A 13,983-nucleotide genomic window follows, 5' to 3' on the forward strand; every position below is an offset into this window, starting at 1 on the left:
ATAAGTAAATAAATTCTGCATAAATAAAACAAAGCATAAATAAACAAGAAAATATAAATTACTACATAAATAAAACATTAAATAAATAAAAAAAGCAATTAAAAAAATAAATGAGTAAAAAAGTTCACAGTTTCCTGCATAAATAAAGCAAATAAATATGCAATGTATTTATTTATTGTTTTATTTATGCAGGAATTTATGAATTTATTTATTCATTTATTTATTTATTTGTTTACTTATTTATTTATAGTTTTTGAAGGTTTCGTCCTCTATAGGTTTTTTTTCCTAGGGTGCGAATATCCATGTTGCAGATGCGGATAGATAATGATAAATTGATTGATAAATTGTGCAAAAGAAATAATAACGAAGTAAATAGAAGTGTCTAGCATTTTACAATCCTATATTAAAGAGATTCAGACGTTTTAAATCATTTGGTAAATTTAGGTCCATTCGAATTTTGTTATAAATAAATATATGTAATATAATGTATACTAGTGAAAGTAAAATAGTGAAAAACAAATGTTTTTAATGATTTTTTTATTGTTACAACTGTTTATTTGAATTCATTTCGAGTTTTAGGTTGTTGCAAAACTGACGCAGAATTAATTTCATGAAGGCGTAACGCTGGTCTATGCCTGTTTACCGGGCAGCCGCTTGCATACAGGCTATGAGTATGTGTGATCAGTTATTGATTGATTATAAGGCATATACTTTATGCAAAAAAAATATGGCACTTTCAAATGGCCACAGAAACGCTCCACAGAAACGGCCCAGCCTGCGTCACATTTAGAATTGAATGTGAATGTTCGAAACGGTGACATCATAGCTAAGAGAATGCGAATGCAACTCTGACTTTGGCATTCTGCGGTTAAACTAGTTGAGCGATGGGTCAACGTAATTGTCGTTGCAAAAAGGCAAACAATGATTTTGAGCGTGTGCACGTTTACCATCACGATGCACCGCCACAGCTCACCAATTTGGTGGAAGCTCATAAACATCCTGTTGGCGTAGGTGAAGATAGTGCGAGTGAGGGGAAAAATAAAAAGAGAAAGGAGGCCAACCGTAAAAAGAAAAGAAGGTTCAAGTTGTGGCGGTGGTTCTCCTGTCTGAGAGCTGCTGAAAAAAATAGTACACTTCAGGTTGATGGAGAGGCTCAGGACACTGGGGCAACTGCAGCACCACCTGAAGTACAACCTTCCTCCTCTTCAGGTGACGGATCTCTACAGCAGGCCATTCATACTGTAGAGCTCAATCTTCAGGAACCTTCAGCCAGTGACCCTGAAGTCTATCCAACAGTAAAGAAACATCTTACTGTTCAACCTGATGTCCTCCGTTCTCCAGTTCTGAGCAGCAATACTGCTCAGACTTCATTCGACTGGAACTTTGACATCAGCCAGACTCCATTGCTTAGTCCTGACTATTGTGATGAAGCCGAAAGCTTAGCTCACACCTTATCTGACTGGAGCATTGATTCTGGCCTGGCTCTAGCACGCACCACATCAAGGTGGAGCAATGATTTCACTAAGACTTCAGCACACACCATGTCAGATTGGAGCATTGATAAGATCAAAACTCCAACACGCACCACATCAGATTGGAGTACTGACGCTACCCGGACTCCGGTACACAAAGTGTCAGTCTGGAGTATTGATGTCACCCAGCCTCCATTTCACTCATCCACTTCTGATTGTTGTAACAATGCCACTGAGATTCCAGTCCCCGATGCTTCCGAGGGGAGTGCCAATTTCCCTCAGATTTCACAGCACACAACGTCAGACTGGAGCATCAATGGTGGTCAAACTCCAGTCTGCACACAGGCCTCTGTTTCAAAACAAATAGAGAATAATGGAAAGATGACAAGTCAGGGTAAGTTGACTGTCCCTTAAACACACACACACACACACACACACACACACACACACACACACACACCTGCACTACTATATCAGGCCATTTTAATGTTTCCATTTGTGACCCTGGACCACAAAACCAGTCTTAAGTTATACATTTTTGGCAATAGGTAAAACTAAAGCTTATTTATTCAACATTCAGACCTCATTTTCAAAAAATGTACACTGATTAAGTAAAACATTTTGTCCTGTTTTACACTGGTTGATATTTCATATTACTTAACCTTGGTTTTGTTTTAATAGTCATCAATTCTTGCCACTATCTGATCGATGACATGCTGGGTGAAGGATCCTTTGGAACTGTGTACAAGGGGCGACGTCTACACGATGACTTAAAGGTGCCTTTCATTTTTCTGGATAGGATAAATAGTAACAAATACAATATGTTAGCTGTACAATCATTCTTACATACACTTTGCTTATTTCTTGTTTATTAGGTGGCAGTGAAATTTGTCACAAAGACGGAAGATGTGGAATACATACGTATCGTAAGTGATTTCTCATAAGACAAGCTACTGTTGTCAAAAATTTTGTGAAATTATGATTCAATTCATAATCTATAGAAGATATATCTATCTAAACATCATAAAAAATGTATTTCCTGTAGTCGGGTCATTCAGAGCCCTTTCCTCTTGAAGTTGCACTTCTCATCCTCGCCCATGGAGTATCCAGCGTTCCAGAAATAATCCAGCTTCTGGACTGGCAGGACCAGGAGGACCATTATATAATGGTGTTGGAATACCCTTCACCCTGTGAGGACCTATATGCTTTCACAGAAAGCTATGGAGGATCCATAAGTGAAGGTTTAGCGCGTGTTGTTATGCAGCAGGCAACTCAAGCTGCATACATGTGCTGCCGCAATGGTGTTCTACATCGCGATATCAAACTTGAAAATCTACTAATCAACAAGGAGACTCATAAAGTCAAATTAATAGACTTTGGGTGTGGAGACCTTCTCAAGAAATTACCCTACGATACATTTGCCGGTATGTATTAACCCTTAAGCTGTGAAAAACGATATTCTGAATTTATAGCAACAAATGCTAATTGATGCAAAAATCTTTTACCTTTAGGCACCCTTGAGTACTGCCCCCCAGAGTTTGAGGAAACGGGTGAATACAATGGGAAGCCGGCAACAGTCTGGTCCCTTGGCATCCTCTTGTTTGTATTGGTGTGTGAGGACTTTCCCAACCCTCAAGAACTGCACATGATCAATGAGAACAACTTCTCCAAAGCTGGCTTGTCCGATGGTAAGCTCTTTATTTCAAAGACTCTTACATGCAACATCAAAGGAGGTGTGAAGTTCAAGGTAAACAGATGTTTCAACTGTTTTTCACAGAATGCTGTCAGTTGATTAGTTGCTGTCTCCAGCAAAAGCCAGAGCAGCGGATTCAATTAAAAGAGATTCTTCTCCACGAATGGTTCAAGGTATGAAGCCTAAGCAGAGTATTTTGGGAGGGTTAATTCAAACACAAGACTATGGATGTTAGCTTAGAGAATATTAGATTTGGATTGACTTTTGATAAACTAATTGCTGTTTTTATTTTAGGACACCAACCTGGAGAACTGAAGAACAGCCACCCTACATGTTATTGTCTTGAGAGGAACGTTTCAGGCTGTTTGAGGCAGGAAATCTTGAGCAGGAGGTGGCTCCTCTCAAAACAAACAATAAAACATATGCATTAATTGAACTCTTGTGAAGAGTATTATTTGACAAAAACTAGGAGAGCACATATTTACATAGTACTGTGAATCTTGTTTCTGTCATGTATGATAAGTATGCAATGCATTTCTTGTGTCATGCTATTCTTACAGTTAAAAAGATGACTAGAGGCTGCATATTGACACAATAAACGTGTCAAAAAAGTCACCAACACAAAACAGCTGATGATAAACATCATTTTAAGCTGTAAAATGACATCACATTTCCACTCTGAAAATGAATATTTAAAATAACAGACACTTCCCTGCCACATGTATTTGTTCTTCAGACATCTCACCAAGCAATGAGACGTTTAAATGCTGTCTAATAGACTCTAAACGTCTGGCCAAAAGAAGGCTAAATTTGGGTAGGCAGTGCAAATCTATATGGCTACTTGATGACTTGATTTATAGATAATTATTCATTCATTCATTTTCCTTCGGCTTAGTCCCTTTATTAATCAGGGGTTGCCACAGCGGAAAGATCTGCTAACTTATCCAGTATATGTTTTACACAGCAGATGTCCTTCCAGTCACAACCAAGTAAACTCCTATACACTCACATTCACACACATACACTATGGCTAATTTAGACTGTGGCTTCTTCAATTCAGTTTCCCCTACCTGTACTGTGGGGGAAACTGGAGCACCCGGAGGAAACCCACATGAACATAGAGAATACATGCAAACTCCACAAAGAAACGCCAAGTGACCCAGCTTGGTCCCGCTAGGAAGCCAGCGACCACCTTGCTGTGCAGCAACAGTGCTAACCACTGAGCCTCCATGCCACCTTATAAGCAGTTAGATGTTTTTCAAACACACACAAAAACGTTTGTTTTTTTTCCCTTCGCAAGTTGAATAACTGTGCATAGGTCAATTCAAACATAATACATCTAGATATGTTTATATCATGTTTACAGTTTTTGGCCATAAATACTTAAACAATGACAATATGTGGGCTTGAAATTGCTAATTTTAAAATTTTGTTCTAAATTTTTTATTTTCTGTGCAAATACAAAAAACATAAATAAATTAAAAAAAAATTGTGAAAATGGCAATGCCATGTGAAAGCAAATCCGAGCAGCAAATCCGGATTTCACAATCTCCAGGGCCCGGTTTTTCAAAAGTAATCCACTAGGATTTTGGATAAGGGATTGGATCAAATCTTGAAAATGGGTTTTTCAAAAGAAAAAACGGATTACATAATCAGATTAGATCACGTAATCTAATCTTGGTTTTGATTTGGATAGTTTGGGTTTTTCAGACCTTTTTTGTAGGATCTGGATCATTTTGATCCAAAAAACCTGGATTAAACTGATCCCATCAGTAGGGTGGATTTAGCGCGGATTTCATGCCCAAAATGTAATTAAAACGTAAAAAAATGTATTAAATAAAACTATATTGGATCATGCAGAATCTTACGAGATATACTATTTATTCATAACGTTTTAATTTTATTTGTTCATCTGTCAGGCTATAGTGATTATAGGCTTTAACGTACACTGTTAACCCTTACTGTAGATTATGCAGTAAATAACTGTAAAATAGCCAGTGTTTTGCTGTAATAAAAGGAAACAGTATTTTACAGTACAAGGAGCAGGATTTGTATGAAATTTTGTAGTGCAAAGAATAAATTACAGTAATTTATTTTATGTACCCATTACAGATAGTTACTGTGATAATAAATGGTAAATTACTGCTCAACCATTATTACCCCATGTACTCTGATGCTTTATGTTGCTATATATAAATATATATATATATATATATATATATATATATATATATATATATATATATATATATATATATACATATATATATATATATATATATATATATATATATATATATATATATATATATATATAGTTCAGTTTTGGTATGTGTATGGTCAGTATTGAGGAGAAAGTGAGGCAATGCATTGATGATAAGATAAATTTCTCTGCAGCCATCTCTGTGTTTTCTTTGGTTCCTTTTATGTTTTTAACATTGAGTATCAGGAGTCAACCAATGTCAATGTCACAGAGCTAATTAAAAGGTAAAGATATCGACCTATATATTACCTATAGTAATATATATTACTATAGGTTTGGAACAACATGAGGATCAGATTATTATTATTATTTTTTTATTTGTTTGCTTTGGATGAAGTTTTTATATTTTTATTGTTTTTATTCAATGATATGTGCATGATTGTGATAAATGTAGGCAATTCCTTTGAAAATATGCTATGTACCAGGGATGTCAAACTCCTGAAAGGCCACAGCCCAGCAGAATTTAGTTCCAGCCCTGCTTCAACACACTACCTTTAGATTTAGTTTGATCAGGTGTGTTTAATTAGTATAACTGCACTGTTACTCTGGCTATTTTACAGTTATTTACTGCACAATCTACAGTGTTTTGCTGTAATAAAAGGAAACATTTATTATTTATTAACACATTATTTTACTGTAAAAGGAGTAGACTTTGTATGAAATTGTGTAGTGCAAAAAATAAATTACAGTAATTTACTTTATGTACTCATTACAGATAGTAACTGACAATAAATAGCAAATTACTGTTCAACCATTACTGTCCCATCTTCTCTGATGGTTTATGTTGCTATTTATAGAGATGTGCATTTTAAAGGCAGAAATTAATGATTTAGGCATCACCACACACTCCCACGGGCTGTCTGTCTTCTTCTAAACACAAAGGTGTTAGAAAGAGTTTTCAGAAAATGCTGGCCCTTTAAGGGAGCCAGGTGTTTGATTTGTTTACTGCTGAGTGTGCTCTATCCTCTGTCCATCAATTCAGATGTAGAGTCTGATATGTATTAGGCTTTAAATAAGAATCTACAACGAGTAAATAAAATGTGTTCAAATGTTTTTGAGGGTTTCTATAATAAGGCTGTGTTTTAAGTTATATTGTTGTTATCTTGAACTGTGTACTTGAAAGCTACATTGTTAGCTAGTTAGCCTCTCCTCATATAACTTCTTACATTACTTTTGTCTAAGTATATGTATTTATTGGATATTGGATATTGCATACTGCCATAATGTACAGATGCTAACAGTTGTATGTATGTTTCTGGCAACTAAGCCAAAATTAAATTCCATCATCTTGGTAAGGTAACATGTGCACATCATCACAGGGAATCACAAAAACATGATACACATAGCCATCCACACACAAAAGCTCCACTGTCAGGTCACAGGTTGTGAGTTTGTTGCCAAGTATTTTTCAGAGCAGTGTTTCCACCTATGAATTTATATTAGAAACAATAAAAGTTTGTTGTCATGAGATAATTATAACAATAAAAGATTGGATCCTTTGGTTTTTCGATGTTGCCAACTTTATTTTTATTTTTTATAATTATTTTAAACTTTTTATTGAGATTTAACACAGTTTTTAATTACTTAAAACTTTAAAATTTAAAATAATTATGTCGTGTGTTTTGCTGTTCATTTGCTGATCTACCTTCCTGCAGATTCCAGTTGCTATCCATATCAAACACACCTAAACCAATTAATTAGGACCTAAACACCACTTGATAATTACAGGCAGGTGTGTTTGATATGGGTAGCAACTGAAATCTGCAGGAAGGTAGATATCCAGGAACCGGATTGAGCACCCCTGCTATATACCATGGGGGTCAAACTCCAAGTTCCTGGAGAACTGCAGCAGCAGAATTTAGTACCCACCCTGCTTCAACATTACCTGTAGATTTCTAACAAGCCTTAATTAGTTTGATCAGGTGTGTTTAACAAGAGTAACAGCTTAAAGTCCCGGTCACACTGCACTTTTCTCCCAATAGACTTCGATTCATACGCATGTGAGTACTGCAGACCTGGAATATTAGCTCATGCGACAAATTTCATAATTCGCAGCATTGGAAAGTTCAAGCTTGGAGAACGCTGACATGCAAAATCACATCATGTGATTGCTTGATACCAATCAAAGATCAAAACGTGACCTCTCTGGCTTGCTTTTTCAATCTCTAATTATTTTGTTGAATTCCACTACTCGCGTTGTTTAATTCCACTTCGCAGTGCAGTATGACAGAATTTCGCATGCTCAAACGTTAATGTGACCGCAGCCTTACTGTGCAGACCTGTAATCTGCAAGACAATAATTATATCTGCTGATTTCTTAATTTTGTTCTACTTTTTCTGTTATTTATTTGTTTGGTGCCAAAACAATAAAATAAATTTGTCTGAAAAATGTTATGCCTTCTATTTTTTTAATAACAGCTAAGAATACTGATTAATTTTAGTAACACTACAATAACTATATATTACATACTATTAATGTGTATGCAGTATAATGCTGTTATTTGTAACACTACAATACAGTAATTAACTGTACACAGTTTCCAGTTAGTTACCACTGCTGCTCTATTACAGTAATTAACTGGCAACAAAGTTGCCAGCTACTCACTGTATCGGTTCAGTTACAGTAAATAACTGGCAACACTATTGCCAGCCCCTCACTGTAATGGTTCAGTTACAGTAATTAACTGGCAACACTGTTGCCAGTTACTTACTGTAACTGAACTTTTACAGTGAGTGGCTGGCAACAGTGTTGCCAGTATTCTACTGTAAAATCAACCCGGTAAGGTCTAACAGTGTATTTAGCCTTTCAGTATAGGCCTACAGCAAAATAGAAAGAGTTTGGCCTCATAAAACAATCCCCCAAACAGCTGTCAAAATTTACCAAAAACGATACATTTTATTCTGTTACTAATTGATATATATATATATATATATATATATATATATATATATATATATATATATATATATATATATATATATATATATATATATATATTCATCACAATGGAAAATATTTTTGAGTTTAGAATATTCATTAGTGATGCATGCAATGATTACAGAATAACAAAAAAAAAAATGCAAAGAATGGCAATGGCAATTTGAAACTTATTATAAATATCCTCAATGTACAGTGTTGTAGATCTCAGATGAGCGGACTGCTGGAAGAGGATGGGGTGGGGTTTTTCTTGCTTTTATTATTTATTATTATAATTATTTTATTATTTATAAAATTTTCTTAGTTTTCATTTCAAATAAAAATAAATTTATATTTATCCCACACTGGCTATTCTACTTGTTGCTCTTTACATAGGCCTATCTATCCATCTACATTGTGATTGAACACTGGTAATCCAGATTTAGTGATCCTAAAAAGTTCCTATCCGGATCAGAATGATCCAATGTTGCTTTGAAAAACTGGCTCAAAAAGTAAGCTGGATTACGTGATCACGGATTGCAAAAACAGGATTACTAAATCCGGATCAATTTTATCCAGATTAAACCTTTTGAAAAACCGGGCCCAGATGCAAAAAGCTCTCGAGTAAACAATTTTCAGAGCAAACGTATTTCTGCCACGTGTCGCGTGCACTGATCCACACGTGAGTCCAATTGCGCTCTTACAGCTGGAAAATTAAAACAAAACCTTTGTTGCAGCACATCACGACCCGTATCTCCAAAACAAATCTTATTCTTTTCCCACTTCTTTTGGCAACCCAACATGGCGTCTATCTGCCGTCTGAACACTGTTTCAGGTACAAACAGTCTTGTAAGCTAGCTTTCATATTAATGAAGTTGCACGGCATACACAATAGAGCGCACTGATTGGTTTGAACCAAGTCTCTCATGAATGAATGCAGCACACTCAGAGACGTCACAAGGTACTCCCAGGTACAGACATAAAGTCTACACACTAGATTACACGCTAAGATCTCATGACTGTGACGCAGCTTCAAAAAATTAGTTTCTAACTGGAAGTATAAATTTGCTCGAAATTAGGCGAAAACAAACGATTTTCACTTTTTAGTGAAATATTTGTGTCCTAATAGTGTTTTTAGCAGTGTGGGACACATATACGACCGGCAACAGCTCAAGAAAAGGTGTTTTACTGTTTTGTGAGCCTGTAAGTGCAAGTACTTAAATAATTTTATATTTAGTTCATTACTATAACCTTTTAAGCGAATTCTACTTTTTTGTAGACAAAGTTTATTGGATGAATAACTTTAAGTACAATAGAGTTTTTGTCTGATCCTGCACCTGCTCCCAACCTGACTTACTGTTCAGGCTATGGCATTTTCTCGTGGCTGCAGTTGCAGGACACTTCTGGTGAGTATACTGTAAACATTTCACCCAGTTTTTATTTTCGGCTGTTTGTGAATACAGGAAAACACTGTTTTAAGTATGTTTCGCTTAAAATGTATACTAAATAGTTCATGGGAGCTGTTAATGTAGACAAATGAGACACGTGATTATATTTAGAAGGACCAACTGAATTATTCTTTTTCTTTTTTCTCCACACAGATATTGTGAGGTGTTGTTTGTTAGCTTGTTAAAGCTACTTGTAGTGTAAGTAAATAGTATGTTTAAATTTTGTTCTAAACTTTATTTTATTTCATTGAATACCAGGGGACTTAAAGACAGTATTAAGAGAAAAGCAATATTCTTATTTTGCAAAAGTCAACAGGCACAATGTATATTTTTCAAGAGACACATTCCAGCGCAGAGGACTCAACCTTCTGGAGAAACCAATGGGGTGATACTATACTGTTTAGTCATGGAACTATAGATCTGCTGGCGTAGTCATATGCTTGAATAACTGTCCTGGTAAAGTAGTTAAAGTGAAAGAAGATAAGGATGGACACTGGATTGCTGCAGTTTTGATGATTGAAGGTACTCCACTGATTCTTCTAAATGTTTACGGATATAATGGTCAATATAAAAAGAGAATTTTGCTGGAATGCATTTCAGAAACTATTAGAGAGTTGAAAACATTTTTCCCAACTGAAAATATGTTGGTGACTTTAATTGTGTCCCTGATGAATGGATGGATAGATTTTCAACAAAATACGGTTATTATGAAATGAATGTATTACAAATGTTTGTATTAATACTTCCCTAATAGACGTTTGGAATCATGTTAACCCTGAAGTAAGGCAATATTCATGGATTAGACCCAATGGAAATTGTAAATCAAGAATAGATTTTTGGTTGGTAACCCAAGAAATTTTTAAATATGTTTTGCAAGCTAAAATCTCTGCAGCTCCTACAACTGATCATTGTGTAATTACTGTCACACTGATCCCAGGCTCTGAAAGAACATGTAGGCAAAAATATTGGAAATTTAATGCAAACTTGTTAAAAGAAGAATATTTTTGTGACATGGTTAAAAAAATCTTATATTCAATCATGACAAATGATGAGATAAAGTGAGAATGTACTCAATTAATTATGGTAAAATATTGTGTAATAAGCAAAAATAATTAGAAAAACAGCTGATAAAAGACATTAATGATTGTTGTAAAAAGGATTTATTATTAGAACCTAATAAAGAGGAAATGATTAGATTACAAACTAAATTAGACGATTTCTACTTAAATAGGGCACAAGGGGCATATATACGATCTAGAGCAAAATGGATGGAAGTTGGTGTAAAAAACAGCTCTTATTTTAGTAGATTAGAAAAAAGTAGACAGAAATGCAATTACCACCTTAAATCTAAATAATAAAATTGTAACTGATCCAAAAGAAATAATTAATGAGATTTTTAAATTTTATCAAAGCCTATATTCATCATCATTTTCCATGAAAGATTCTGAGAATTTCTTCAAAAATTCTATAATTTTATTCCTAAAATTGATGAAGATTTTAAAATGATATGTGACTCTGATTTAAAAAATGAAGAACTTGATGCTGCTATTAAAAAAATGGCTTTAGGTAAATCACCAGGTCAAGATGGACTTGCAACTAACTTTTATCTTTTTTCTGGAATGATATGAGAGAAATGCTCTTTAAAGCACTAAAAGAATGTTTAGAAAGTCATACACTACTAACTACAATGAAACAGGCTATAATTATTTTAATACCTAAACCAAAAAAGACAACACTCTTATTGATAATTTAAGACCAATTACTTTACTTAACATTGATTACAAAATATTCACTCATGCATTAGCTACTAGACTTAAAGGTGGTATAGGTAAAATTATTAGTGATACACAATCTGGGTTTCTTCCAAATCGACTAATACATAATAACATTCGCATGGTGTTAGATTTATTAGACTATTCACATTTGATAGAGGATGATGGTATAATACTATTTCTGGATTTTCTAAAAGCTTTTGATAAACTTGAACACCCTTTTGTTTTTCAGTCTCAACAATATTTTGGGTTTGGGACAAAATGTATTAATATTCTTTCAATGTTGACAATATAACAAATAACAAGTGCTGTTTTACTTCAATCGGGTACTACAAAGAGATTTGATATCAGAAGGGGAATACGACAGGGAGATCCAGTCAGCCCCCTTCTTTCTTACTTGCTGCCGAATTATTAGCACTGTATATTAAAAATATTAAGCCATTAAAAGTAGATCCTTGTTAATTACACAACTAGCTGATGATACAACTTGATTTCTGAAGGACTCTAATCAAATACCGATTGCCTTAAAGTCTATATCATTGTTTTCTAATGCTTCAGGGTTACATTAAATTTGAAAAAATGTGAGATTCTAACTCTTCACAATAATACATAAAATTCATTGTATAATATCCCAATTAAAAGCTAAATAACATACTTGGGAATAACTATTACAAAAAGTTTTAGGGACAGGGAAAATAATAATACTCATACTGTTGTAAAGAAAAATAAAAAAACATTAAGTAGCTGGTTACAAAGAAATATTTCAATTTTGGGGAGAATATTATTAACAAAAATGGAAGCAATATCAAGATTAATCTATCCAGCATTTTCCTTAGGTGTAACAGAAAGATGTATTAAACAAATTAACAAAGTTCATTATGAGTTTATTTGGAACAATAAGCAACATTTAATTCGAAAAAATGATTTGGTAAAGTTATCAGAGGAAGGGGTGTTGAATGCTATTGATTTTGGCGTTATAAATGGAGTAATGAAGTTAAAATGGTTACAAAGCTTTGTTAAAGGTGAACCGTTTTTATGGTTTAGCATCCCTTTTCATATTTTTCAAAGGATGGGAGGAATTTCTTTTTTTCTAAAATGTGATTTTGACTTACTAAAATTGCCATTTAAATTGTCTGGTTTTCATGCAGAAGTGTTACTATATTGGTAGATGTTGTACAAGCACAATTTTACTCCACATAATGTTATCATTTGGAATAACAGGTGTGTTTTTCTACATGACAGGAAATCTTTATTTTTTAAAGACTGGTTTGACAAAGGAATTTGGAATGTAATTCATTTAATGGATGATGATGATGGTAATATGTTGAGCTATGATCATTTTAGGTTAAAATTCAATTTTAATTGTGCATATAGAGAATTCTCTTTGGTTGTCAAAGCTATTAATGTAGCTTTGAGAAATTTAGTTAAAGGTATAGTGCAATACTCCTCTGTAATACCTACACTAGTTGATTTGTTTATAAATAATTATTCATTTTTGGATATTAAACGTAACAACAAGGTCTTGAGATCACTACTGACAAAAGAATATTTTTCTCCTCCTGTTAAAAGAAAAGTTTTATCTGAGAGATTTTCTAAAGCGAACACTATTGATATTAGAAAAAGATACCTGTCATTTCCCTTGTTACCTAAAATGAACGAAGTACATTTCAAAACAATTAATGACATCTATCCATGTAACAAATTTCTTAGAATAAGATTTCATTTAGACAGTAATGCTTGTATTTTTTGCTTGAAAGATATAGAATCCCATGAACATCTTTTTTATAGTTGTTCCAGTGTCAAATCCTTTTGGGACAGATTGTATTAGTGGTTGATAACTAAAAATGTAACACCTGCGTTTGACTATCACATTGTGAAATTTGGCATTTTTATGAAAAACAAGGAAGTTGATTTTTTATGTAATAATATGTTGATTGTAGCAAAATTTTATATACACAAATGTAGATTTGTTAAAGTTTCTCCTTGTTTCAAAGCATTTACAAATGATTTCAATATGTTATATAAATCTATAAAACAAGTAAAAACAAAAGGTGCCTTAAAGCTCTCTAAGCTTTTGTCAACATATATGGACTGACCCCTCTGAATGTAATGTATTTTCTTTTGTATTATTTAAGGTTAATTTTTATGTTATTATTAATTAGTACTGTTTTGTTTATTATATGCTGCTTGGATATAATGATATATATGTTTAACGATGGAAGTTGAAAATGCCTGTGTGTTATTTGAAGTTTAAATTAAAAAAAAAAAAAAGTTCGTCAAGAGAATAATAAAATACGAGATTGCTAGAATATAAATGTGTCACTGTGGTAATGGATATACACAATTTATCAATATATATAAACATGTAGCCTATCAAAAAATAGAAGTGCAAGTGACTGATGATATTTTAAGCATGAG

At 33.7% G+C, this 13,983-nt stretch overlaps 1 protein-coding gene across 1 annotated transcript; it reads left to right on the forward strand.

The window, feature by feature from the left end:
• Positions 1–643: 643 nt before the first annotated feature.
• On the forward strand, positions 644–3,601 carry LOC792925 (novel PIM family protein). The gene is made up of 7 exons (XM_087304521.1): positions 644–1,866; positions 2,154–2,248; positions 2,348–2,398; positions 2,518–2,896; positions 2,984–3,160; positions 3,250–3,338; positions 3,460–3,601. Exons 1-7 carry the CDS (start codon positions 885–887, stop codon positions 3,478–3,480), a joined length of 1,794 nt encoding a protein of 597 aa, XP_087160647.1. The 5' UTR covers positions 644–884; the 3' UTR covers positions 3,481–3,601.
• Positions 3,602–13,983: the final 10,382 nt, after the last annotated feature.

The sequence above is a fragment of the Danio rerio genome, chromosome 22, assembly GCF_052040795.2.
Source record: "Danio rerio strain M-AB ecotype USA chromosome 22, GRCz13ab, whole genome shotgun sequence".
NCBI lineage: Eukaryota > Metazoa > Chordata > Actinopteri > Cypriniformes > Danionidae > Danio > Danio rerio.